The sequence below is a fragment of the Rhinopithecus roxellana genome, chromosome 12 (assembly GCF_007565055.1).
Source record: "Rhinopithecus roxellana isolate Shanxi Qingling chromosome 12, ASM756505v1, whole genome shotgun sequence".
Taxonomy (NCBI): domain Eukaryota; kingdom Metazoa; phylum Chordata; class Mammalia; order Primates; family Cercopithecidae; genus Rhinopithecus; species Rhinopithecus roxellana.
Window position 1 is genome coordinate 110344076 of NC_044560.1, and position 26733 is coordinate 110370808.

The 26733-nt window shown below is 56.8% G+C and overlaps 1 protein-coding gene and 1 long non-coding RNA gene across 5 annotated transcripts; one reads left to right on the forward strand and one right to left on the reverse strand.

Moving 5' to 3' along the window:
• Positions 1-92: 92 nt before the first annotated feature.
• On the forward strand, positions 93-7033 carry EMC10 (ER membrane protein complex subunit 10). Of its 4 annotated transcripts, none has more exons than XM_010369549.2 (8): positions 93-269; positions 1535-1607; positions 2575-2684; positions 3728-3832; positions 4202-4383; positions 4509-4602; positions 5514-5600; positions 5811-7033. In XM_010369549.2, exons 1-7 carry the CDS (start codon positions 156-158, stop codon positions 5598-5600), a joined length of 765 nt encoding a protein of 254 aa, XP_010367851.1. In that variant the 5' UTR covers positions 93-155; the 3' UTR covers positions 5811-7033. The 4 variants fall into 4 exon arrangements, with proteins under 4 accessions (XP_010367851.1, XP_010367852.1, XP_010367853.1 ...); XM_010369550.2 differs by lacking the exon at positions 5514-5600 and adding an exon at positions 4683-4801 and having other exon boundaries at positions 5811-5945; XM_010369551.2 differs by lacking the exon at positions 5811-7033 and adding an exon at positions 4683-4801 and having other exon boundaries at positions 5514-5606.
• Positions 7034-11410: 4377 nt separating this feature from the next.
• LOC104667231 lies at positions 11411-12659 on the reverse strand. Its single transcript, XR_748651.2, has 2 exons — positions 11984-12659; positions 11411-11788 (listed from the first exon to the last, which is right to left on the reverse strand). It is a non-coding gene; the product is annotated as an uncharacterized LOC104667231 (long non-coding RNA).
• Between the last annotated feature and the right edge of the window lie 14074 nt (positions 12660-26733).

A 26733-nucleotide genomic window follows, 5' to 3' on the forward strand; every position in this document is an offset into this window, starting at 1 on the left:
CTGCTGATGTCAGGCCGCAGGAGCGGACGGGCGCCAGTGCGCAGGCGCTGGGGCCCAGCGCAGGCGCACGGGCGTCAGGATGCGGCCTGTTTCTCCCGGCGTGCCGCGCGGCTCCTGCCTTTCAGCCATCCCTTCGCTGGTGGGAAGGAGCCGAGATGGCGGCAACCAGCGCTGGGGCGACCCGGCTGCTCCTGCTCTTGCTGATGGCGGTAGCAGCGCCCAGTCGAGCCCGGGGCAGCGGCTGCCGGGCCGGGACTGGTGCGCGAGGGGTGAGTGCTCTTTAGCTGTGCATAGCGGGCGCGGTCTACGGATGTCCCGGGGCTTGGGTCTTTAGGTGAGTTACAGACGGAAGGAGGCTGCGCACTGCTGAGAGGGAAGAGGTGGGCGATTTCTGGAAAGCCAGGCGTGAGTCACGCACGCGCAGGAGGGGCCTCGCCAGTGCACCGGGTTGCAGCGACTCGGAGGGAGAACAAGAGCACCTGTTGGAAAGGCTCTGGCTCGGGAATATGTATGAGGGGGCGGGGCTGGGATTGTGGAATCTTGGAGAATCACGTCGGAGCGGTTAAAATGAAAGAGGCATGGTGAAGCCGGGCGCGGCGGCTCTTCTGTCATCCCAACGCTTAGGGAGGCTGAGGCGGGAGGATTGCTCGAGGTCAGGAGTTCAAGACCAGCCTGAGCAACATAGCGAGCCCTGTCTCTACAAAAAATACTAATTAAAAAAATTAGGCCGATCGCGGTGGCTCATGCTTGTAATCCCAGCACTTTGGGAAGCCGAGGTGAGCGGACCACTTGAAGTCAGGAGTTCAAGACCAGCCGGCTCAACATGGTGAAACCCCATCTCTACTAAAAATACAAAAATAAGCTGGGTGTGGTGGCAGGTGCCTGTACTCCCAACTACCTGGGAGGCTGAGGCAGGAGAATCGCTTGAACCCGGGAGGCAGAGGGTGCAGTGAGCTGAGATCAGGCCACTGCACTCCAGCCTGGGCGACTGAGCAAGACCCTGTCTCAGAAAAACAATAAGGAGTGGGAGGGGGCTCTTGAGGAGGTGGAGAGGAGTTTTACCTCCTGAATATGCATGAATATGCAGGTTTGGAGATTGGAGAAAAGGAAAGCATGAATCTTGAATGTGCTTAATAGGGACTAAACTCAGGCTGCATCTTGGCTCTTGGGCTGTCAGGTGATAAGGAGGCCATTTGGATATTAGCATGAAAAAGAAGCCTTGGGAGAGGGAGGGTGTCATTTAACTCATGAGTATTTGTGGTGCAAGGCTTGAAATTGACCTTGGGATAGTTGCTCTGGCAGTGAGGTTAGGCATGTTTGTAGGGTATGGTTTTTTGGGGGTGAGGGAGTCCAGATTATGAATATTCATGAAATGGGTGGTTTCTAGTGAAATGGAGGGAAGCAGCAGTGATTAACCCTGCAGATAAGGCTCCTCCCTCAACCCACCCCAATCTGTCTGTCCTGGGCTTTGTGGGTGACTGCCATGCTGAGGGCTTGGATGGTTCTCACTTGGGGCCTTCTGTGTCCTCTGCAGGCCGGGGTGGAAGGCCGAGAGGGCGAGGCCTGCGGCACGGTGGGGCTGCTGCTGGAGCACTCATTTGAGATCGGTGAGTCAGGCAACGTCCTCTCTTAACATTGGTGCCCTGAGAAGTCAAGACTTGGAGTCCGGGTGCCTCCCGTCATATATGACGTTTACTAACATCCGTTTACTAACAGATTTGCCCCAGGTTGGGGGAAAGGGGGACATGAAAGAAGAGAAACACTGTCTTTAAATGTCCCCTTGCCCGTAAGACAAATCTCAGTTTTTGAAAGGTCAGCACGGCAGTAATAATGTCAGAGCCGACTTTCCCGATCAGTTGCCATGTGCCCAGCATTAGTGGTTGCACGCTTTGCAAGTATTAACTCACATGTTCTCACGGCAGCCATGTGAGGTGGTAGGTATTCGTGTCAGCCTCCTTTTCCAGAAGAGGAAATGGGCTCAGAGTAGGCACCACACAAGGTCTCATCATGAGTGAGTGGCAGAGCAGGAGCCAGCTTCAAAGCCAAACTTAAATTGCCATGACGCAGACGTCCGGGTTCCCAGAGCTGGACATCAGTGCTGCCCAGAGTGTAGTAATCGAGTCTGAGGCCTCGAACCTGAGGGCACAAACCCTGAAGCTGGTGCCCCTCTGCAGACCCTGGCATCTGCTCAGCGAACAGCTCCCCTGCTTCTGACACAGCCAGGTCGTTGGGAATTCCTGAACTCCACAGCCTCCGTATTTTGCAGTTGGGGAAGCTGAGGCTCAGAGAGGTTATATGGCTGTCCCTGGGTCACCTGGTGAGGCAGAGGCAGGATTTGGGAGCTGTGGGGTTCATGCATCTGCTATGGGTTGCCTTGTGAGGTAGAACATGGTGGAGGTGTCCCCACTTTGCAGATAGGAAAATGGGGAGGGAACCTGGTTCCCTACCCAAGATGGGGAGGGAACCTGGTCACTTGGGTGGAGGCCAGGCCGAAATTTGAAGCTGGACCTCCTGGCCCCTGCCTGGGTTGAAGGGGGGGCGGGGGGGGCGTCTCTGAGCCTGAGCTCCTCACAGATGACAGTGCCAACTTCCGGAAGCGGGGCTCGCTGCTTTGGAACCAGCAGGATGGTACCTTGTCCCTGTCACAGCGGCAGCTCAGCGAGGAGGAGCGGGGCCGACTCCGGGTGAGGTGGGGCACTCAGGGCTGGGTGTAGATGGGGATGGAGGGTATCTAGCTGTCTCTTCAGCCACCCCCTGCTGGTCCCCCGCAGCCTACCCTCCAGTCCCAGGTGAGCTTCCAGCACCTCCTGCCACTCTCAGCCTCTGTCCTGGATGACTGCCCTGGTGGAACGGCATTGCAGTTTGTCTTGGCGCTGCCAGGCACAATGTCCTGCCTCATGGCCTCTGCCCACACTGCTCCCTCTGCCCGCAGACCCCCTTCCCCTGCAGGTTTCACACAATCGGCTCCTCTCCTCTTCCAGATTCAGCTGAGCTGTTTCATGACCACTTAGACGAGCTTTGCTTGTGAGGAGAAAGAGATCCTTAAAATAGCCATGGTTGGACAGGACCTCACTTCTGTCGCCCTTGTTGTGACAGCCTCAGGGCCCGGCTCAGTCCTCCCTAGGTGTCATGCAGAGAGGCCCCAGGGCTCTAGGCAGGATAGAGCGGGAGAAATAGGGGCAGAAGGAGCAGCAGCATTTAGAGAAAGCTTGCAAAAGCTGGCACAGCCCACTTGCACCCATTGGCCAGATGTAGCTGTGAGGAAGGCTGGGAGTGCAGGCTTGATTCTGGTGGCCACGCGGTGACGTCTGCCTGAGCAGCCTTCCTGCTTGGTGCCCACATGATTCTCTTGTCACAGCTGTCCCCAAACAGAGTTTATTGTGCGTGTAACTGGTGCATCCAGGCGTGGGGTGGATGCCAGGTGCGGCTGGATCCAGGCACAGGGAAGGCGTCCTCAGGACCCACTCCATCGCTGGGCTGGGCTCTGCGCTCCTTGTGATGGCTTCTCCCCTAGGTGGGGCAGTCCCAGCTGCTCCTGGCCTCACCCACCAGCCAGGCCACCCCAGCAGGAAGAGTCCTGGGCAGACTCAGGTCGGCCAGCCTGGGGAGTGTGGGCTGTGAGGCGGGTAGGGCTGGAGAGGGGCCTTCGCGGAGGCCTGGTGGGCATCACAGCCTGTCCAGGGCTGGTGCCATCCTTCTGACCAGCACCCTCTTCTCCCATCCCCAGGATGTGGCAGCCCTGAACGGCCTGTACCGGGTCCGGGTCCCGAGGCGACCTGGGGCCCTGGATGGCCTGGAAGCTGGTGGCTACGTCTCCTCCTTTGTCCCTGCGGTGAGTTGGTGTCGAGGACAAGCCCCCTTCTCCCTCGTCCTTACCCTGTACCCTGGTCCTGCTTCCACCATTTGAACCCCTGTGTTTTTGGAGCCCGCAGAGGCCTGGGAGACTCGGACCTGGCCTTGCCCTTCAAGGCCTCCTGGTCTGGAGGGGTCGGTCCAGGTAGCGGGTGCTTTTGTGGGGACAGCATTGTGAGGACTCCAGGGTGGGTGACGGTTGAGCTTGGGCTTGTGCCTGAGGGTGACAGGGAACCATGGGAAGGTTTTGAAAGATGCTCTGGGGATCCTGTGGTGGGGGGTAGGGGGAGGTTAGGGTGGAGCCCAGGCAGCAGACTCCCCACCTCCGCTGACCTCACTCCCCTGACAGTGCTCCCTGGTGGAGTCCCACCTCTCGGACCAGCTGACCCTGCACGTGGACGTGGCTGGCAACGTGGTGGGCGTGTCGGTGGTGACGCACCCCGGGGGCTGCCGGGGCCATGAGGTGGAGGATGTGGACCTGGAGCTGTTCAACACCTCGGTGCAGCTGCAGCCGCCTGCTACAGCCCCGGGGTGAGCCTGCTTCTAGAGCCTTCACGGCGCCATTGCCACCTGCCCCGGCCCTTCCTGGCGGCCTCAGGGTCTCCGGGTCCCTGGACTCCGGGCCTCACCCTTCTCCTTCTCTCCCCTCGCCCCAGCCCTGAGACGGCGGCCTTCATCGAGCGCCTGGAGATGGAACAGGCCCAGAAGGCCAAGAACCCCCAGGAGCAGAAGTCCTTCTTTGCCAAATACGTGAGTGGGGCTCCCCCGCCTCCCCTATTCCCTTCCAGACAGTCCCAGCGCCTGACTAGGCCCTCTCTGCTCCCACTCAGACTCCCCTCTGGTGTTCGGGCCTGCCCTCATCCTCCAGGCCTCCTGCGTGGGGGCCCATCGTTCTCCAGGCCTCCTGTGTGTCCTGATACCTGGACTGAGGCTTGTTTGCAGGAGGAGGGTACGGAGGTGTGGTCAGGGGAGGTCGGGCCAGCTCTAGGGCGCAGGGTCCTGGGGAAGGTCTCGGCATGAGCTAGGCTGGAGCCATGAGGCTGGAGAGGAAGGGAACAGTGGAGGTTTCAAAGGAACCAGGGAGGCTTAGAAAGGAGGGGTGAGCAGATTCTCCAGGGGGATGTACAGGAAGGAGAGAGGAGAGGGTCCGGGCGGGATGTAGCCCAGGGAGGGGCATTGAGGGCAGCAGGGTGTCCCGGAGGCCTCCTGGAGCTGAGGAGGGAGGGGCCTGTGCTGCCAGCAGCAGGTCTGAGTCCAGGGGCTTGGAGGCTGCGGCATGGGGTGGGGAGGCTGGGGACGGCCAGGGGAGGTGGCTTCTACCCAGGCCTCTGGTCCCTTGAGTGTGGAGACTGGTGTTAGTTGTGGCACAGGACCCCAGGCAGGACAAGGCCAGTGAGGAGCCTGGCGTGGCCCGAGGGAGGCTAGGAGGATGCTGAGGCTGGGATGGCTGAGCCCTGCCGTGCTGAGCGCCCTACCCGAGGGCCTCACCCGCTCTGCCCGGGTAGTCCAACAGCTGCACTGCAGGAAACTGAGGCCCAGAGGCTGAGCCCTTGCCTGCCGGGCCCTGCCCTGCTGCCCACTCGAGTGCCCTCCCGCTCCCCGCTGGCCCTAGGGCCCCATGGCCACCCACTGGCCCTGACCTGCGCTCCCTCCCTCCCCAGTGGCACATCATCCTGGGGGGGGCCGTGTTGCTCACAGCCCTGCGTCCTGCTGCGCCAGGGCCCGCGCCACCGCCGCAAGAGGCCTGAGTGAGGACCGAGACCCCTGCCCCTCCCTGCGCCCCACTGGCCCTCCCTGACCTGTAGTGACGTAGGGGACCTGGGTGCCCTCCCCTTACGCGGCCTCCCTTCATGCCGGGCCCCACCTTCCCCACCCTGGGCGGGCGATGCCCACACTCACCTCCTTCCCCTCTCTCTCTTTTTCTGTGTCTGTCTGTCCATCCTTCCGTCCGGCTGCAGTGGATGTACATCATTCCCGTCGTCTTGTTCCTCATGATGTCAGGAGCGCCGGACACCGGGGGCCAGGGTGGGGGTGGGGGTGGGGGCGGTGGTGGGGGTAGTGGCCGGTGAGGGCCCAGGCTGGTCAGCTTCCCGTCCTGCACACCCAGGGGCCTCCCTTTCTGCTGGAGTCCCCTGTGTCCTCAGCCATCCCAAGAGGGGTTTGCTGGTCCCTCCTTTCCCCCCGTCTCACGAGGCCCCTTGTCCTCTGCCTTCTTGCTGGCAGTGGAGCGGCTGGATTGGGGCCTTTGGCACGGGAGCTGGTGTCTCCTGCGCCCGCCTCCCCCATGGCCCCATGCACCCCTAGGGGCTTCCCCCCTGCCTATGGAATAGAGCCCGAGATCCCGGCCACTGTGCCAGCTCTGACCTCACATCCCCCCACCCCGAGCCCGTGCAGTCTGGGAACATGCCACCTTCTCTCCAGCCTCTGTGCCTTTGTTCCGGGTGGTCTCCCCCTCCTGTCCCTGGCTGGGTTAGGTGGTCCTGTCCAGGCTTCTGCAGCGCCCCCCTTACTTTGACACTGCACTAGGATGCAGCCTCTCTTCTGTGTCTCCTTGAGGGGACAGAAGCATGAAAGAGCCGGGGCTGGATGGCCAGGGGCTTTTGGGCTTGGCTCCTAGCACGGCCCCCGCGGTCGTGGTTTGACATGCCTGCCTGGTGCAGACAAGAAATCCTTGCCTTTAGGGTGACAGGCCCTCCACAGGCCTCCAGACTTGAAGGAAAAGATTTAAGATAAAAAAAACAAAACCAACAGTTAGTGGAGTCAAAGGCCAGACACTGTAAATAGAACCCCCTCCACCGCCCCCCGGCGCCCAGCATCCTGCCTGGACTGCGGTGCTATGAGGGGCTGTGGGCCTTTGCTGTGCGCTGCCCTCTCTGTAAGTCTATTTAAAAACATCGACAATACATTGAAATGTGTGAACGTTTTGAAAAGCTACAGCTTCCAGCAGCCAAAAGCAACTGTTGTTTTGGCAAGACGGTCCTGATGGCAAGACAGTCAAGACAGGCTTGACTGAAATTCGCTGCTCACTTGATACGTTATGCAGAAACCCAAGGAATGGCTGTCCCCATCGTCATGGCTGTATGAAGCTCAGCTGTGCCGTGTGGCAGTTTATTAAACTGGCCGCCAAATCGACACTCAGCTGGCCTCCTGCATTGTGTGGTTATAAATAGCACCCCAGTGAATGCTGTCATCCAGTTTCTCCTCCAGTCTCTCCTGGTTGTGGTTTGAATGATCTCGGGACGCATGACTAAAATGGAGTTACGATGGCAGATGGGAAACGCGCTTATGAACAAGTGATGGGTTCACGTGAGTCGACTGTCAAGACCAGGAGGTGGTGCACGGTGGGATTTTGCCTTCCCTCTTGTCACTTCTTTTTGATTTTGAGACAGGGTCTTGCTCTGTCACCCAAGCTGGAGTGCAGTGGTGATACCTTGGCTCACTGTCATCTCCACCTCCTAGGCTCAGCGATTCTCGCACCTCAGCCTCCTGAGTAGCTGGGATTAGAGGCGTGCACCACCACACCCAGCTAGTTTTTGTATTTTTTGTAGAGACGGGGTTTCACCATGTTGCCTAGGCTGGTCTTGAACTGCAGTACTCAAGTGATCCACCTGCCTCGGCCTCCCAAAGTGCTGGGATTACAGGCATGAGCCACCGCGCCTGGCCTATTTTTGGTAGCTTTAATAAAGAAGATAGTCTTAGCATTGCTGACTTCTGTTTCTTCCTCCACCTGCAGGAGACAGCTTATGCTTTTTCTGTCTTCATTCCCTGTGAATCTTGCTTTACCCTTCCTAGATGATTCCTGAAGTATTTTACTAATGCTTTTGTTTTGTTTTGTTTTGTTTTGTTTTGAGACAGAGTCTCACTCTGTCACCTAGGCTGGAGTGCAATGGCATGATCTCAACTCACTGCAACCTCCGCCTCCTGGGTTTAAGTGATTCTCCTGCCTCAGCCTCCCAAGTAGCTGGGATTGCAGGTGCCCGCCAACGCACCTGGCTAATTTTTGTATTTTTAGTAGAGACAGGTTCCACCATGTTGGCTAGGCTGGTGTTGAACTCCTGACCTCAGGTGATCTACCTGCCTCAGCCTCCCAAAGTGCTGGGGTTACAGGCATGAGCCCCTGTGCCAGGCCTACTGAGACTTTTTGGGAAGTATTCACAACTCGGAGTCCTGGTCCCTGTGTCTGATCTGCAGATGCCTTCTACCCTGGTGCTGGGGGGGGCCATCTTATTTTTCCTGGGTTGAGCATTGGGATCCTTATAAGCCTAATTACATCCTTTCCCTCTAAGACTCAGTTGCTTTCAGGCTGGCAGAGTTATTCTGTGGGGTATTCCAGCAAATGCCTGAGTTCCTTCAGACTCCCCTAGGGTTCTGTTCTTTTTTTTTTTTTTTTTGAGACGGAGTCTCGCTCTGTCGCCCAAACTGGAGTGCAGTGGCCGGATCTCAGCTCACTGCAAGCTCCGCCTGCTGGGTTCACGCCATTCTCCTGTCTCAGCCTCCTGAGTAGCTGGGACTACAGGCACCCGCCACCTTGCCCGGCTAGTTTTTTGTATTTTTTAGTAGAGACGGGGTTTCACCAGGTTAGCCAGGATGGTCTTGATCTCCTGACCTCGTGATCTGCCTGTCTCAGCCTCCCAAAGTGCTGGGATTACAGGCATGAGCCAGCACGCCTGGCCTGCCGGGTCTGTTCTTATTAAACTTTTCTTTCAGGTCTGCCTGTCCCTGGGGAACCCACTCACTATTTTGTTTTACTGACTGGGGTATCCAGGGATGAAGTATGAAACTCAAAAGATAGAGTAGGTTGGCCAGGCATAGTGACTTATGCCTGTAGTCCCAGCTGTTTGGGAGGTGGAGACAGGAGGATCGCTTGAGCCCAGGAGTTCGATGCTTCCCTGAACTGCGATTGAACTACGGCACTCCAGGCTGGGTGACAGGGAGACGCTGTCTCCAGAACAGACAAAAGATGCAGTGGGATGCACGTTGAGAAGCTGTATGCTCACTCCAGGCTCTAGCACCCACTTCCCCTCCCTGGAGACAGCCTGGGTGTTCTGTCCCCTGGTATTCTGCAGGTACTCTCCGCAGAAACAGATGCGCATTTAAACAGTTTTGCAAGTGTTGCTCTTTTCCTCCACCTCCTTTTGACATAGCTGGGGCAGTTTCCATCTCTGGTATAAGGTACCATCTTACTCCATCTCTGGTGTAAGAGCGTGTTGTGTTGGTCCCCTGCTGCTGGATTTGAGTTGTTCTAAGCAGCACTGCCCCGTTCTGCTGCATCACTTTGCACACGTGTGTGTGTGTGTGTGTGGAAGCCATGGCCCGGTGCGGCCCCGCCTTGCTGGGGGACAGGGATGTGTGTGTGATGGTGGTGCATGCTGCCCCCTTACTACTCCAGGTGTCTGCCCTCCACCCTGGAGGTGCCAGACAGCCCCTCAGTGATTCCTCAACTGATCTCCAGCTCAGATCCCACCCTTGATCTCCAGACTCATGGCCCCATCTGCCTCCTGGGCTCCTTCCCCAGGATGTGCCTCAGGGGCCACTAAAGGAGCCAGTGCCTCTCACCTGCCCGGATCGGGTGCTTCTCTAGGGATCTTTGTTCTAGTGAGTGGTGCCACCACCTGCCTGAACTCATGGCCCAGAGCACTGCCCTGTCCCAATCACATTCCCCTGTGCACCACCATACCTACCCCTAAAGTTCTTCCTGGCCTCATCCCTTCACTTCTGTCTCCATGGCCTTGGCCCCAGCTCAAGCCTTGTCCTCTGCCACCTGGACCATCAGCCCAGCCTCCTCTTTGGCTTCCCAGCCCACAGCATCCCCCCTCAATCCGTCCCCCTAATGGAGGGCTTCCTGACACTAGAGCTGACCTCACTACTCCCCTGCTCACAAGCCTCCCCGTGGCCCTTCACCTCTCCCAGGATAAAGTCCCAACGCATCATTCTGTGTCTCCTCCTCTCTGTCTCCACTGTCCTGACCCTAACTCAACCCTCATTCTCTGCCTCCTGGACCCTCACCCTAGCCTCGTGACTTCTGGTCTAAGATGTGAGAGCACCTGGCAAGGTAAATGCTCCAGGAGGGTTGCTGCCTCCCATTTCCTGCCACCACAAAATGTTTTCAGCTCCCTGGCATTGAGGAAGCTTCCCTCTTCCCAGCCTAGGGTTTCATGTGGGCATTTAGGCGCTCCCAGTATATTGTTGCATGGCAAGCAATCCTAAAATATACAAGACTGCATTTAGTATGTTGTAAAATTCTTTATTAACCTCAAATTGTCTACTGGAAACTATGGGCTCCTTTTTTTTTTTTTTTTTTTTTTTTTTTTTTTTTTTTTTGAGGAGGAGTCTCGCTCTGTCGGCCGGACTGGAGTGCAGTGGCCAGATCTCAGCTCACTGCAAGCTCCGCCTCCCGAGTTTACGCCATTCTCCTGCCTCAGCCTCCCGAGTAGCTGGGACTACAGGCGCCCGCCACTTCGCCCGGCTAGTTTTTGTATTTTTAGTAGAGACGGGGTTTCACCGTGTTAGCCAGGATGGTCTCGATCTCCTGACCTCGTGATCCGCCCGTCTCGGCCTCCCAAAGTGCTGGGATTACAGGCTTGAGCCACCGCGCCCGGCCTCCTTTTTTTTTTTTATTGGTGGGTGGGGGGCGGGTGTGTTTGTGAGATGGAGTTTCACTTGTCACCCAGGCTGGAGTGCAGTGGCTCTATTTTTGCTCACTGAAACCTCCACCTCCCAGGTTCAAGCAATTCTCTTACCTCAGCCTCCTGAGTAGCTGGGATTACAGCTGCGTGCCACCACACCCAGCTAATTTTTGTATTTTTAGTAGAGACAGGGTTTCACCATGTTGGCCCGGCTGGTCTTGAACTCCTGACCTGAAGCGATCCACCTGCCTCGGTCTCCTACAGTGCTAGGATTACAGGTGTGAGCCACTGCCCCTGTTCTCTGTAGGCTTCTTTAACCCATCAGAGAGACTCCCTGGTAAGGATCAGGGGCTAACTACTGGTGCCTCTTCAGCTGTCAGTCCATCCTCCTTTGCTTGTACCCACCTTCCAGTCAGCAAGGCACAACAATGTTGTTACAAAGGAAACAAACTCAATTTGGCCCATTTCCTGGTAATGCAATCTCCCAAACAGGTTTGTGTGAACCAAATTCCATTTTCCTTTGTTTCCCATGTGCAGTCCCAGTTGCATTTCCATGGGAGCCAATCCACCCACCCATAGAATGACTTGAAAATGTGTGAAGTACCAGGTGCGGTGTCTCATGCCTGTAATCCCAGCACTTTGGGAGGCTGAGGTGGGCGGATCATGAGGTCAGGAGATTGAGACCATCCTGACTAACACGGTGAAACCCCGTCTCTACTGAAAAATACAAAAAACTAGCTGGGCGTAGTGGCGGGCACCTGTAGTCCCAGTTACTCAGGAGGCTGAGGCAGGAGAATGGTGGGAATCCAGGAGGCAGAGCTTGCAGTGAGCCGAGATCACGCCACCGCACTCCAGCCTGGGCGACAGAGCGAGACTACGTCAAAGAAAAACCAAAAAAACAGTGTGAAGTTCAGAAGTTTCATGCCAAGAAGTTTGCTGAGCATGATGTTTATATATTGATTAGGAGTAAAAATGTTCATTTTTACAAAATGTTACAACTTCTCCCTGTCCCCTCCTTCCACCCAGTATCCCCTGTTCCTCCCCCAGGCATTCAGGTCACTGTTCCTTTTTGTTGGGATCATTCTCGGTGTCTCATACAACTGGGTTGCAGCTCCATTCTTTGCCAGGAGGTGGTGATAGAGGATTCCACGCACTCAGAATGCCTCAGGCCGGCCCCTGTGGCTTCTGTCCATGGAGGGAAGTGTCCTGCAGGGGGCGCTGTTGGTCCTTCAGGCAAGGTCGGGTTCCTTGAAGTCTCTGTCCTAGCCGTTGCTGGTCTTCAGAAACACTGGGCACCGTTTTTCTCATGTCTGAAATGGAATTCAGGTGAGGTCCCACCAGTGCTGAGGTGCTTCATGTCAGGAAGAGTTGGGGAAGGAGTGGAATGGAGCAGAAAGGCGTCATCTGCTCACTGAGCTCAGATAGGAGGCCAGGGATCGGCAGATTCAGGAGCCCATTCCTGGTTAACCCCAGGGGCCCCACCCAGTCCTGGCCCTGCTCCTTACGTGCTGTGTGTCTTTAGGCAAGTTGCTTCCTGTCTGTGAGCCTCTTCTTTGTGTCCACCTTCCTGGGCCTAGGGCAAGCCCGATTCCTCCAGGCAGTGTCCAGAGTTCCAGATAGAAAAGAAAGAGAGAATGGGTGTCAGAAAGCTGGTCCACTCCTGGGCCTCAGGCTTGGGGGCCCTGCTCAGGGCTAGCCTGTTTGGGCATTGGTGTGGACTCCTTCCTCCTGGTCAGGACCTGGAAACGTGGGAGCAGGCAAGGCAGGAATGGGAGAGGGAGGCAAAGGCCCACCAGGCAGGGATGCAGGGGCCAGCCAGGAGATGGGAGATGGGGCTCCCGGGAGGGAGGCCAGTTTGAGAGCTCGGAGGAGAGAGAGGGAGAGAGAGCCAGGAGAGGAGACTGGTCCAGAGAGGAGGGAAAGGAAACGACAGGGCAGAGATAGAGAAAACAGAGAGAGGGGAGGAAGAGAGACCCAAGGGGGAGAGACAGGGAAGGAAGAGGAAAGAGAAGAGGAAGAGGCAGATTCAGAGGAGAGAGGAGAGAAAAGAGGTGGAAATGAAACAGGAGAAAGGGGGAGGAAAGGAGGGAGAACAGAGTGCAGGAAAAAGCAGGAGGAAAGAGCCGGGCGCGGTGGCTCAGGCCTGTAATCCCAGCACTTTGAGAGGCCGAGGTGGGTGGATCATGAGGTAAGGAGACCGAGACCATCCTGGCTAACAGGGCAAAACCCTGTCTCTAGTAAAAATACAAAAAAAAAAAAAAAAAAAAAAAAAAGAGCCAGGTGTGGTGGCAGGCACCTGTAGTCTCAGCTACTCGGGAGGCTGAGGCAGGAGAATGGTGTGAACCCGGGAGGTGGAGCTTGCATTAAGCCGAGATCGCGCCACTGCCCTCCTCTAGCCTGGGCGACAGAGCGAGACTCCATCTCAAAAAAAAAAAAAAAAAAAAAAAAAAAGATGGCCAGAGCGGGAGGGGAGAGAGGAAGAGGTAGAAAGAAGGAAACAGAGTGAGGGGTCAGAAGTGGAAAGAGGAAGAAACAAGGGAAAGAAAGATGGAGTGAAAAAAGGGACAGGAAGGAAGAGAGGCAGAGGGGTGGGTGTCATGGCTGGTGAGCTGGGAGAAGAGGGAGGCAGAGAAACGGGTGAAGGAGGGAGCAGCCTAGGAGAAGGGGGTGAGGGAGAGGGGGCCAACTGCCCAGGGAGAAGGAGGGATGGAGGAGTGGGGAGCTCCAGCCAGAGAAGAGGAAAGAGAGAAAGGAGAGAGCCAGGAACGGGGAAGGAAAAGAGAGCTAGGAGGAGACCATGAGATAGAAAAGGGCGCAGAGAGAGGAGAGTGGCAGGGAGGAGAGAAAGGGGATGGAGAGAGGAGGAGGGAGGAGCACAGAGGGAGAGGAGAGGAAACGCCAGAGAATCTGCTAGAAGGAAGAGAGGAGAGAGAAGAGGGGGGAAGAGGGGACAGCGGAAGTGAGAAAAAGGACAGTGGCAACAGTGAGGACAGCGAGAAAGAACAGGAAGAGGGGAAGAGAAGAAATGGGAGAGGGAACGAGGGTGGGAGAGAAAACAGAACAGAGAGGGGGCAGAGACAGCAGACTGGACCTAGGGGATGGAGTGGTGTGGAGCGGGAGAGAGGAAAGGAGGGTAGGAGAGGGCTGGAGAGAGGAGAAAAGAGAAAAGGAGGGTAGGAGAGGGCTGGAGAGAGAGGAGGGAAGGTAAGAAGGGAAGGAGAGAGACATTAGGGAAGAAGGAAGGGAGAAAGGAAAAAAGAATACAAAAAAGGGTAGAGAGAAAAGAACAGGCCAGGCATGGTGCCTCGCACTTGTGGTCCCAGCACTTTGAGAGGCTGAGGCAGGAGGATCACTGGAGCCTGGGAGGTGGAGGCTGCACTACTGCACCCCAGCCTGGGTGAGCGAGGGAGAAAAAAGCAGAAGGGAAAGAAGAGGTGCTGGAGTGTGGAAGAGCAATATGGAGAGAAAGAAGGGAGAGAGGATTGGAAGTGGTAGGAGACAGAGGACCCTGCCCCTCCAGCTGAGGAGGGGGCGCCCCCCTAAGACGGCAGATGTCTGGGCGTCAGCCCAGAGACCGGTGCAGGAAGCAGGGATGTGAAGCAGGTTAGGAGCCAGTGCGAGGCAGGGAGAGGGCCAGGTAACTGGGCGGCCAGGGGTCTCCCCAGCACAGCCCAGGCTACTGCGGAGACAGGCGACCAGACCTGGCAAGTCCAGGCTGGGAACTTGGCCATGCAGCAGAAATGTTCCCCAGCTTCACAGAAACGTTCCCTGCCTCAACGGGGCGCAGCCACCCCAGGGCCATCTCTGTGACCCAGGGAGAGAAAGGACGATGAATGGGACTAGACAAGGATGGGGAGAAATGGAGCAGCTGTGGAAAGTGCAGCAGAGAAGGGCCCAGGAGAAAGGAGGAAGGGAAGGAGCTGGGGGGCGGGAGAGCAGGAAACAGAACGGGACAGACAGCTGCCGGGGAGGATGGGAGAACGGAAAGAAGCAGGAAACCCCAAGCGCTGAGCTGGGGGAGGGGAGTAAAGAGAAGGGAAGGAGGATTGGAAGGGAACTGGAGAATGAGAGAAGCAAAAGTGTCAGAGTAGGGGTGTGTGTGTAGGAGGGCGGGAGAACCAATGACAAGACAGAAAAGTCACAGAAAGCAAAGCAAGACCGGACTCCTCATCCAGTAACACTGCGTCAGGTCATCGCCCTCCCCTGCCCCACCCCCAACCCCATAACTGAAAACAGGTAGGAACCTGGATAAAATATTCTTAACAATTTTTTTTTTTTTTTTTCCTGAGACGGAGTCTTGCTCTGTCGCCCAGGCTGGAGTGCAGTGGTGCGATCTCGGCTCACTGCAAACTCTGCCTCCCGGGTTTAAGCGATTCTCCTGCCTCAGCTTCCCAAGTAGCTGGGATTACAGGCGCCCACCACCACGCCCGCTAATTTTTATATTTTGTAGTAGAGACAGGGTTTCACCATTTTGGCTAGGCTGGTCTCGAACTCCTGACCTCATGATCTGCCCGCCTCGGCCTTCCAAAGTGCTGGGATTACAGGCGTTGAGCCCGGCCCTTAAAAGCATCAAACTACAGGCAAGACCGTAAGGAAGCTGTGGGTCAACGCAGGGGGATGCGGGAACCCATCCCGGTGAAGCAGCAGCCTCAACGTCCTTTCTCTCTGGGATCTCTTAGAGACATTGGGAATTCCATGTGGACAGCCTGGGTGAAAGGGGGACCCAGGGCCCTCACCTGGGCTACCTGAGGTGGGTGGACCTGCCACTGTGCCAAGGTGTAGCCTGGGCTCAGAGGAACATGCGCTCTGCCTCGTCCCTGACATCCTTTTCAAATCCAACATGCAGAGCAGGGGCACAAGCGACCAGGCAAGCAGGGAAGGGAGAGACAATGAGCAAGAGCCAGCGGGACGGCGGGGCGGGGCAGATGGCAGAGGTTCGCTGCTGGAAAATCAGATGCAGACTATGAAACGCCTGTGCTTACTATGTTACTAATAATAATAGTAAAAGGCGAAAAACCAGGCTCGTTGATACACTGATATTAACAAGAACAGAATACTGAGAGAGAGAGGTGAGGAGGAAGGCAGACGAGGGAAGGCTGGGTTTCCTGCCGTCCACTTTGTGACCTCCCGCGTGATGGCGTGTCCTTCCAAGTCATGCGGTAATGTCCCTGTGACCCAGATAATGAGCTGCAGACGGACGGGAATGTGCAGCTGTGGAGACACGCGAGCTGATGGTCCCAGGACCTGGCAGGACATGAAACGAGTTTCCTAAAGGGTGACATAGATTGCAGGACCAATCGTCCCGATCGTCCAAGGCAGGATAAAAATATCCCAGCGCTTGGAGGAGCCCTCCCTGCCCCGTCTCATCGGAGGGACCTCGGGGCCTCTGCAGCTGCAGCTGTTGGAGCCATCAAGAAGACAGGGACGCGGGAGGGGGACAGGGACCAGGAGGAGAGGGGACGGCAGGAGTCGGGGGTGGGGTGGCCGCGAGGAGAAGGCTGTAGGCGCCAGGTATCAGAGGAGCCAGTGGGAGCAGAGAGGAGGGAGGGAAGGGTCAAGGACAGTGACTGACAGAGAAACTGGGAAGGAAGTAGCGGGCCTGGGGAGGCGGAGCTGGGAAGGACTCGGGGCTGGAGGCGAGGGGAGAGAGCTTGTGGGCTGAGGGAGAAAACGGAGAGGAAAGAGCCAGGAGAACAAAATACTAAGAAGGTCAGGAAAGAGCAAGTGAAAGTGAGGATGGAAAGGAAACAGGAGAGCCCCATGGAGGGAGGATGGGAGACAGAGTGTGTGTCAGAGACAGAGGGGGAGAGAGAGACAGCGAGAAAGAGACAGCAAGAGAGGGAGATAGCGAGACAGACAGCGAAAGAGACAGCCAGAGAGAGACAATGAGACAGAGACAGACAGCGAGAGACAGAGAGACGGCTAGAAAGAGAGACAAAATGATGGCGTGAGAGAGAGAGGGACAGACTGAGAGAGACAGCGAGAGACAGGCGGGAGAGAGAGAGGAGCAGAGAAGCGCCAAAGAGAAGCCACCGGGGCGTGTCGAGGGGAAGCCAGGTGGAACTCACTGAAGGCGCAAGGAGAGGAAGGGGAGAGGCACATCCAAGGGACAGAAACTGGAGGTGAAGGAGGCGGAGGAGGGAGGGAGACCAAGGGCACAGGCCCTGCTCGAAGTGCTGCCCCTTGTCCCCGACCCCCTTGTCTCCTTCTGACACAGTCCAGTGCTGTGGACAGGTGCAGTCAGGCTGGGGCCCCATCAGCACTTCCTGTGGGGATCAGGTACAGACAATGAGGAAATGACAGGGTGGGGATGAGGGGTAGGACCCAGCGCACCGGAAGGAGAGAGGGCAGAGGACGGGGTGGGGGGGGCGGCGGTGGCAGTCTGGAGGACAAGGGAGAAGATCCCAGACAGGCTGACAGCCACAAGGTGGACAGTCAGGAAAAGGTGGGGCCGGGTGGAAGCAGGTGGAGAACTGGAACATCGCCCAAGGGAGGAGGAGCAGTGTGCAAGACCTAGAGAGGAGGAAACATGAGGATCCAGCCAAAGAACGGACAGACAGGGACAGGGACAGCCTGTGTGTCTGTGTGTTATGGAGAGAGGGGAGAAGGAGGAGGAAGGAGGAGGAAGGAGGAGGAGGGGGAAAGAGGAGGAGGGAGAGGAAAGAGGAGGAGTAGGAAGGAGGAGGGAGAGGAAGGAGGAGAAGGAAGGAGGAGGAAGAGGAAAGGGGGAGAGGAGGGGTGAGGAGGAGGGAGGAGGAGGCAAGAGGAGAAGGAGAAGGAAAGAGAAGGGAAGGGGAGGAGGAGGAGGAGGAAGGAAGAGGGAGGAGGAAGAGGAAAGGGGAGAGGAGGAGGAAAGGAGGAGGAAAGAGGAGGAGGTGGAGGGAGTAAGAGCGAGAAGGAGGAAGGAGGAAGGAAGAGGAAAGAAGAAGGAGGAAGGAGGAAAGGAGGAGGGAGGAGGGGGAAGAAGAGAAAGGAGGAGGAGAGGGAGGAAGGAGGAGGAGAGGGAGGAAGGAGGACGAGGGAGGAGGAAGAGGAGAAGAGGGAGGAGGGAGGAGGAGAAGGAAATGAAAGGAGGACGAGGGGGAAGAGGAGGAGAAAGGAGGAGGAGAGAGGAAGGAGGAGGAGGAGAAGGGAGGAGGGAGGAGGAGAAGGAAATGAAAGGAGGACGAGGGGGAAGAGGAGGAGAAAGGAGGAGGAGAGAGGAAGGAGGAGGAGGAGAAGGAAGAAAGGAAGGAGGAGGAGGAAAGAGGAAGGAGGAGAAGGGAGGAGGGGTAAGAGGAGAAAGAGGAGAGGGAGGAAAGAGGAAGGAGGAGGGAAGAGGAGGAAGGAGGAGAAGGGAGTAAGAGTAGGAAGGAGGAGGAAGAGGAGGAAGGAGGAGGAGAAGGAGGAAAGAGGAGGAGGAGCAGGAAAGAGAAGGAGGGAGGAGGAGGAAGTAGGAAGAGGAATCAGGGAGGAGAAGGAGGAAGGAGGAGAAGAAGGAGGAAGAAAGGAGGAGAGGAGGAAGGAGGAGGAGGAAGGAGGTGGAGGAAGGAGGAGGAGGAAAGGGGGAGGAGGGAGGAGAGGTGGAGGATGAAAGGAGGGCAAAGGATGAAAGGGGGGGGAGGAGGAGGAAGGAGCAGTAAAGAAGGGGAGGAGGAAAGGAGGAGAGAGGAGGAGGGAGGAGGAGAGGTAGAGGAAGGAGGAGGATGAAGAGGAGGGAGAAGGAGGAAGAAGGAAGAGGAAAGAGGAGGAGGAAGGAGGTGGAGAGAGGAGGAAGGAGGTGGAGAAAGGAGGGGGAAAGAGGAAAGGAGGAGGGGAGGAGGAAAGAGGAGGAGAAAAGAAGGAAGAAGAGGAAAAGGAGAAGGAAGGAGGTAGAGGAAGGAGGAAGGAGGAAAGGGGAGGAGGAAGGAGGAGGAGGAAAGAGGAGGGGCAGCTGCATGAAGAATCATGAAAATAAAAAGGTGATCAAGAAGGTGGGAACCCTTGCTGGCATGTAGTGGGAGGGAAATGAGTGTGTGGAGGAAAGTGTGTGTCAAAGAGAAGCTGGGGCCGGGCGCAGTAATCACACCTGCAATCCCAGCATTTTGGGAGGCTGAGGCAGGTAGATCATTTGAGGTCAGGAGTTCGAGACCAGCCTCACCAACATAGTAAGACCCCGTTTCTACTAAAAATACAAAAATTAGTGAGGCGTGGTGGCGGGCGCCTGTAATCCCAGCACTTTGGGAGGCTGAGGCAGGAGAATCACTTACACCCGGGAGGCGGAGGTTGCAGTGAGCCGAGATCACTCTATTGTACTCCAGCCTGGGCAACAAAGCGAGTCCCCATCTCAGGGAAAAAAAAAAAAAAAGGTGGGGGGGAAGTTGGGGGCATGCAGAGACAGGAACAGAGTGGGGGCAGGGGTGAGGGGAGAGATTCAGAGAATGGGAGAGAGGAGAGGGTGAGCGAGACAGAGGAAGGGAGTCACAGAGGACAGGTAGAAGGAGAAACGGGGAGGGGCAAATCCTCTTTCCCGCCCGAACCTCAGTTTCCTCATCTGCTCTCTCAGGTGATGAGGTGTCCAGGGACCATATGCCAAGTGCCTGCAGGGCAGAGAGGCCTGCGGAGGGAAGAGGGAGGTGGAGGAAGGAGGCTCGGGCTTGAATCCAGTATGGTGACTGGCGGCAGAAGCGTCCCCTTCATGGGCACAGGCTGCTTCTCAGGCTCAGATTCTAGAGTGTTCCTTCCTAGAGCCCCTCCAGGCCTCCTTCAGCCTTCCCCACCCTGCCCCGACCTGGGAGGGAGTGGCCATTGTCGTCCACATATTTTTCCAAGGGAGAAATCGGACTGCAGCCCAAATCCTCCTTCCTCCTCCTCTTTCCTGCAGCCCCGTGCGGTGTAGCTGGCCGCCCCTTCTAGGGCTGTGGCAGCTGAGACTCCTGGGGGACACCTAAACCCCTTCCATCTGGAAGGTTTGGAGTTTCCACCGCTGAGAAGAAGAAAACAAGAGGGAGTCGGTGGAGTGGAAGGGGCAGGGGGAAAGGAAGGTCTAAAGAGAGTCGCCTGGTACACAGTCGGCGCTCAATTGGTGCCCTTTCCCTTTCCTAGGGGAGAGCACAGAGAGCAGGAAGGCAGAGAGAGGAAGGGAAAGGAGGAATCGAGGGTGAGAAGGGGAAGCTATGATGCCTATAAAAAGCCTGGCACACAGTCGGTGCTCAAAAGCTGCCCATTCCCTTCAGGACCACATGAGAAAGGAGAAGAAATGCCCGCAGAGGAAAAGCAGGAGGAGAGGCAGCCTAAAAAGAGGGGCATGGGGCCGGGCGTGGTGGCTCACGCCTGTAACCCCAGCACCTTGGGAAGCCTAGGTGGGTGATTGCTTGAGTTCAGGATTTCGAGACCAGCCTGGGCAACCCGGTGAAACCCCATCTCTACTAAAATACAAAAAATTAGCCGGGCGTGGTGGCGTGTGCCTGTAATCCCAGCTACTCCGGAGGCTGAGACAGGAGAATCGCCTGAACCCGGGAAGCAGAGGTTGCAGTGAGCCGAGATTGCACCAGCCTGGGCGACAGAGCGAGAGTCCATCTCAAAAACAAAAACTAAAACAAACAAGAAAAAACAAAGGCGGGGGGGTGCGCATGGGTGGAAAGTGTGAAGCAGACAGTAGGTTTTTGTTAAGTATTATTTATTTTCCCCAAGAGAGGAGAAAGTAAAGGAGGAGTGAGAAGAGGAGGAAAAGGAGAAGGAGGAAGAGGAGGAAGAGGAGAAGGAGGAAGAGAAGGAAGGGAGGATGAGGATGAGGAGGAAACTCCAGCAGAGAGAATAGAATAGATTGTTGTGTGGGAAGGAGACAATATATGTAAAGTGACTAATACACAGTAGGTGCCTAATAAATGCCCACTCTCCTCCCCAGCAGCAAGCACAGAGAAAGCAGCCAGGAGGAAGGGAGCAAACAGAGAAAAGGAGAGAAGGAGACAAGGGAGAACAGAACCTGTGAGGCAAGCAGACAGTGTAGATGAAGGGGCAGCATACTGCAGGCACTCAACACATGCCTATTTCCTCTCCCAGGAAAGAGCTGGCAGGGCAGAGAGGATGGGGAGAAGCTGGAGGAGAGAAGGAGGCAGGGAGAAGAGAAGAAATGAGAACAAGTGCGCTGGTGAGGTGGCGAGCACACAGGAGGCACTCAGTAAATGCACATTGTCTTCTTTGGAGGAGCAAGAGAAGACAAGTGAAGGCACAGACAGGAACGAGAGGAAAAGGTGTTGGCCCAGGAGGCCTCCATGGGGGTGGAGGAGCAGAGGGAGGAGGGATCAGTGAGAGGAATCTGGCAGAGGAGAGGATACGCAGGGAGGGGGCATTGCAGGTAAACCATGGGGCACACAGGAGGCGCTCAGTAAACACCTGTACTCTTCCCCGGAAGAGGACCCGGAGAACAGAACAAGGGGATAAGCTGGCAGAGCGAGAGGGGCAGCGAGAAAGAGGCAAGAGGAGGTGAAGTGGGATATTAATTGGCTGGCATACAGTAGGTGCCCATAATTGCTTGTTTTTGTCCTTGAGAAAGAGCTGATGGAACAGAAAGAAGTTAGAGATAAGGCAAGAAAGAGAAGTGAAGAGTTGGGGGAGAGTAAGAAGACTCTCTGGCACACAATAGGTGCTCCATAAATGCCCATTTTCTTCCCTGGCAGAGAGCAGAAAGAAGCAGAGACTGGTGGAGTCAATGGAGACTGAAGGGCAAGAAGAGAGTAGAGAAAGGACACAATTGCTTGCATACCAGAAGTGCTCAATAAATGTAGTCCTTGCCTTGGAAGAGGGTAGAGAGCTCAGAAACACAGGGAGAGGACAGAGAGGGACCAGGGAGGAAGAGAGTGAGGAGAGAGGTATGTAAAGTGTCTGGTACACAGTAAGCACTCAAAATGTGTCCACTCCCTCTGCCAGGAGAGAGCAGAATGTCAGAAAGGAGAGGAAACTAATAGAGAGGGAAGAAAGGGGCCAGGCACTGTGGCTCATGTCTATAATCCTAGCACTTTGAGAGGCAGAGGTGGGAGGATCGCTCGAGCACAGGAGTTCAAGACCAGCCTGGCCAACATAGAGAGACCCTATCTCTACAAAAAATACACAAATTAGGCTGGGTGCGGTGGCTCACTCCTGTAATCCCAGCACTTTGGGAGCTGAGGTGGGTGGACCACCTGAGGTCAGGAGTTGAAGACTAGCCTGACCAACATGGTGAAATCCTGTCTCTACTAAAAATACTTAAAAATTATCCAGGCATGGTGGCAGGCACCTGTAATCCCAGCTATTCGGAAGGCCGAGGCAGGAGAATCTCTTGAACCCAGGAGGTGGAGGTTGCAGTGAGCCGAGGTCATGCCATTGCACTCCAGCCTGGGTTACAAGAGCAAAACTCCATCTCAAGTAATAATAATAATAAAAAATTAGCCAGGCATGGTGGTGCGTGGAGTTCCAGCTACTTAGGAGGCTGGGGTGGGAGGATCGCTTGAGCCCAGGAAGTCAAGGCTGCAGTGAACTACGATTGTGTGCGCTCCAACCTGGGTGACAGAGTGAGACCCTGTCCCAGAAAGAAAAAAAGAAAGAAAGGAATGGGGGTGGGGGGAGGAAAGAATGTAGTAAGAGAGGAGCCGTGTTCCTCAACTCCTCGGCGCATAGTAGGTGCTCAGTACATGCCCGTTTCCTTCCCAGGAGAGACCAAGCAAATCAGAAAGAGAAAGGAACTGGGGCGGAAGGGACAGGAAAGCAAGAAGGATGGAAGGTGCAGACGCGGTTAGGGGAATTGCCTGTGAAGCATCAGGTACTTAATCATTGCCTATTTCTTCCATGGAAGGAGCCAGAGGCACAGGAGGAACAAGTAGAGGGTGCCGAGGACACGAGAGGTGGGAGGCGGGGTATCTGAGGAGAGGCGAGGCAAGGAGGCATTTTGGGTGCATACAGCAGGTGCTCCATAAATACCCGTCCCCTTCCCCAGGCAGAGCAGAAAAAGTAGGCTTGGAGTAGGCAGAGACCCCAGGAAGGGAGGCCAGGGGAGGAGGAGAGTCTGAGGGTGGAGGCTGTGGGCCAGGCCCGCAGGAGGTGCACCTTCCCCAGCCCAGCAGCTGTTGTGGCCACCCCTCCTCCGTGGCCCAGCCCACAGGCCTCCCCAGCTGGCCCGCTCCTCTGGAGCCCTGACAAGGGCCCATTGTCCTGGGCCTGGCACTGCCTGGCCTGGCCTGGCCTGGAGGGGGAGGGGAGGCTGCCCAGCCCTGCCCGGCCCTTGTCCCCTGTGTCTGTTTGTGTGTATTGGAGTGGGGGCGCTGCCTGGTCTCTGTCTCCGAGTCTCTCTCTGTGTCTCCCTGTCTCTCACGTGCTGTGTCTCCTTGATCTGCCGTCTCTCTCATCTCTGAACTTACGGCCCCATCTTGTCTCTGTCTTACTCAGTCTCTTTCTCCGTCTCTCTCCGTGCCTGTCTCTGGTTCTCTCTCTGCATCCATCTCTGTCTCTGGGAGGGAGAAGCCCCCACCCCCACCTCCGGAATTCCCACCCCCTAGACCCAGGATCAGGGCTGGGGGCTGAGCTGAGAGGCAGAGGAGTGAGGAAGGAAAGAAGGAGGCGCAGAAGGGAGAGAGGTGAGGACAGAAACAGCTTTATTCAGCAGGGACCACAGAGGCCCGGAGGGAGGGCTTCATCCGGGGAGCTGGGGAGAGAGGAGGAGTCAGAGAAAGACAGGAGAGACAGACAGAGGCAGAGAGAAGTGGGGGGAGAGACAGAGAGAGAAATGGGGGGAGAGACAGAGACAGAAAGAAGTGGGGGAGAATCAGAGATAGAAATGGGGAAGAGACAAGTGGGGGAGAGGCAGAGACAGAAGTGGGGGAGAGGCAGAGACAGAGAAGTGGGGGAGAGGCAGAGACAGAGAGAAATGGGGGAGAGACAGACAGAAAGAAGTGGGGGAGAGTCAGAGATAGAAATGGGGAAGAGACAGACAGAAGTGAGGGAGAGGCAGAGACAGAGAGAAGTGGGGGGAGAGACAGAGACAGAGATAGAAGTGTGGGAGAGGCAGAGACAAGTGGAGCAGAGACAGAGACAGAAGTGGGGGAGAGTCAGAGACAGAAATGGGAAAAAGGCAGAGATAGAAGTGGGGAGAGGCAGAGACAAATGGGGGAGAGTCAAAGATAGAGAAAAGTGGGGGAGAGACAGAGAGAAATGGGGGAGATAGAAATGGGGAGAGACAGAGACAGAGAGAAGTGGGGGAGAGACAGAGATAGAAGTGGGGGAGAGGCAGAGACAAATGGGGGAGAGTCAAAGATAGAGAAAAGTGGGGGAGAGACAGAGAAATGGGGGAGATAGAAATGGGGAGAGACAGAGACAGAGAGAAGTGGGGGAGAGACAGAGATAGAAGTGGGGGACAGAGACAGAGAAATAGGGGACAGTCAGAGATAGAAGTGTGGGAGAGACAGAGAGAAATGGGGGGAGAGACAGAGGTACGGGGGAGACAGAGAGAAGTGGGGGAGAGACAGAGAAGTGGGGGAGAGGCAGAGATAGAAAGAAATGGAGAGACAGAGACAGAAGTGGGGGACAGACAGAGAAATGGGGGACAGTCAGAGACAGAAGTGGGGGAGAGGCAGAGATAGAAATGGGGTGAGAGAGACAGGCACAGAGATACAAAGCCAGGGAGAGACAGAGAGAGATGGGGAGAAAAAGGAGAGTAAGAAAGAGAAACAGGGGGTGCTGAGGGAGACTGAGAGAAAGTTGGGGGGAGGAGACAGAGACACAGAGAAGGGGTGGGAGGAAGAGACAGATGGAGAGACAGAGAGAGACAGACGGAGAAGGTGGGGGAGAGAGAGATGGAGAGAACGATAGAGAGAATGAGAGACAGAGACAGTGAGAGGAGAGGAAGGGAGATGAGGTGGGAGAGAAGGAGGTACAGAGAACTGGGGAGATAAAGAGAAAGGGACACAGAAAGACGGATGGGGAGAGAGACAGAAACAGGGAGAAAGAGGAGAGAGGGATGGAGAGAGAGAGGAGAGAGGGAGACGGAGAGAGAGAGAGAGGGAGAGACAGGAGACAGGGAGACAGAGAGAGAAGACGCACGGAGCCTTGCGGCAGGAGGTGGAGGAAGGAGCAGACCCTCTCACCTGGCATCGGTGGCGGCTGAACCCTGGGCCTGACCGTGTGATTTAAGGGGTACCCTGGGGGTGAGACCGCCCCCCCGCCACTGCCTTATCTGGCCAGACCCAGCACTGTGAGCTAAATCGGGCAGCAGCTGTCACCACCGGGGGGTGCGGGACAGCTGTCCCCCTCCCCCTGCACCTGCCCTGCACCTGCCTCGTGACCGTAGCCCCTCCCTCTCCCCTTCTGCAGCCTGGGGGTGCTGAGAGGCCGCTGGCATCTGCGGGGGGTGACCCAGCCCCCTCAGCTCTGGGACGGACCTGGCTGGGAGCCCTGGGGCAAGCGGCAGCCCTCTGAGTCCCGAGGCCCTCTCCTGGGAAGAGGGGTCCCAGTGGGTGGAGGCACAGGCGCTCTGCACTGTGAGGGGCCTGCAGTAAGTGCTTAGTTGATGCGATGACCTGGTCTGCCCTGCCCGCTCTCACCTGCCAGAATGTGGGGGTTAGGGCAGGAGGGAGTGGGAGCAGGAGGTCAGCTGGCCCCTCTCCCCCCACACCCCACCCCAGCTCCTCCTCCCTGGGCTCCTCACTCCGGACCTTATTTGGCCATAGCCCAGGACGCACCTGGGGGCCACAGCCCCTCCTGCCACTCAGGCCCAAGAATAGCAACACTCAGGCCCCCGCCAGTCTGTCTGGGACCTGCGATGGGACAGGCAACAGGCACAGGGTGGCAGGGAGGGGCCCAGGGGCACAGAGAGAAGGGGAGGGGCACAGAGAGAAGGGTAGAGACACAGAGAGACAGAGTGGAGAGACAGCGAGTTGAGGAGAGACTGAGAGCGAGGGGGAGAGACAGAGACAGGGTCAAAGAGACAGAGAGGGGTGCAGAGAAACACCCAGCAAGAGAGAGAGAGAAGGGAGACTCAGGCGAAGCAAGAGACAGAGGTAGACACAGAGACAGAGGGGGCTTAGCCAGGAGCCTGGGGCCAGACACCCAGACGGGGCAGAGAGCAAGACCCACACCAGCAGAGGCATGGGGAGCCCGGCGGGTGGACAGGAGGTGCAGGGGTCTGAGCTGTTCTGGAGTTGGGGTGTCTGCAACCCCCAGCAGCTTCCCCTTCGGTGCTATCTGGCTTTTCACTTTACGACCCGCCCTTTGACCTTGGGAAAACTTGCAAACCAGAACCTGCCACACCCTGGTCCCTGCGTGGCGAGGGCTTTTGTGAGCGTGCCCTTCAGGGCATCAGTTCCACCTTGCTGGGGGGGTCATGGGCAGCTCGTGGGCTGCCTGGATGAACTGCCTGCCTGGGCGCAAGGGTCTATGGCTCCTGGAGGGGATGCGCCCCAAGCCGGGGACCCCTTGCCTCCCTGTGCCTGAGTCCCCCACTTCTGCAGGTGCCTAACGGGGGTCCCAGGGTTCAGCCAGGCCCCTGGGCACTTTCCACTCATTCCTGCTTCCTCATCTCCCAGGGCCCACCAGGCTCAGACCCACCTCTCTATCCCCCTCAGGGGCCTGGCTCCAGCCCTGCCCTCCCAGCCTCCTTCCTGGCCTCCCGGCCTCTGGTCCCCCCTCCATTCTGAGCCTGCAGCTCCAGAGGGGTGTCTGCATCCAGAGCTGACCTGCCCTTCCCTTCTGGCAGCTCCCAGGTTGCCCTCGGAGGTCCCGCCTGGTTGGGTTGCCGGCAGGGACCCACTCTCCTCTTTCATCATCTCCTCAAATAACTCTGGCGATAAACAGCTGTAGCGTTCTAGGTCTCATCCAGGATGACTTCCAATTCTGGAGTGCCCTCCCCTGCCCCGCCGGCCTCTGCAGAGCCCTCCTCAGCCTTCCGTGGCCAGCCTTGTCTCTGGGCCATTTTATGCGACTCGCTTGTCCCAGCATCTCTTCTCTGTTCTCTGGTCCCTGCAGTGCCCCATGGGAACCCTGTAAAAGCCCCCACTGCTGGGACAGGAACTTTTGGTGTTCCCTTGGGCCTCCTCACAGGGTGGGAGCTGGGAGGGTGTCCCTCCTCCGCTGTGAGGACCCTCATGATGACATGGGGCCCATCGGGGGATCCAGGACACTCTCCCTGTCTCAAGGTCATGGCGGCCTTAATCCCACTCACAACCTCACTCCCTGTTGGCCGAGTAACACAACATATTCACAGGCTCCAGGGATTAGGACAGGGCATCTTTTAACTTAATTTTTTGTTGTTTGAGATGGAGTTTCACTCTTG

What these genes read in the sequence shown, in the direction of transcription:
- EMC10 (XM_010369548.2), top strand. Translation starts at nt 156, where the DNA reads ATGGCGGCAACCAGCGCTGGGGCGACCCGGCTGCTCCTGCTCTTGCTG. An exon ending in CCGGGACTGGTGCGCGAGGG is followed by an intron (nt 270 to 1,534) that starts GTGAGTGCTCTT and finishes TGTCCTCTGCAG; the next exon opens with GCCGGGGTGGAAGGCCGAGA. An exon ending in AGTCCTTCTTTGCCAAATAC is followed by an intron (nt 4,603 to 5,810) that starts GTGAGTGGGGCT and finishes GTCCGGCTGCAG; the next exon opens with TGGATGTACATCATTCCCGT.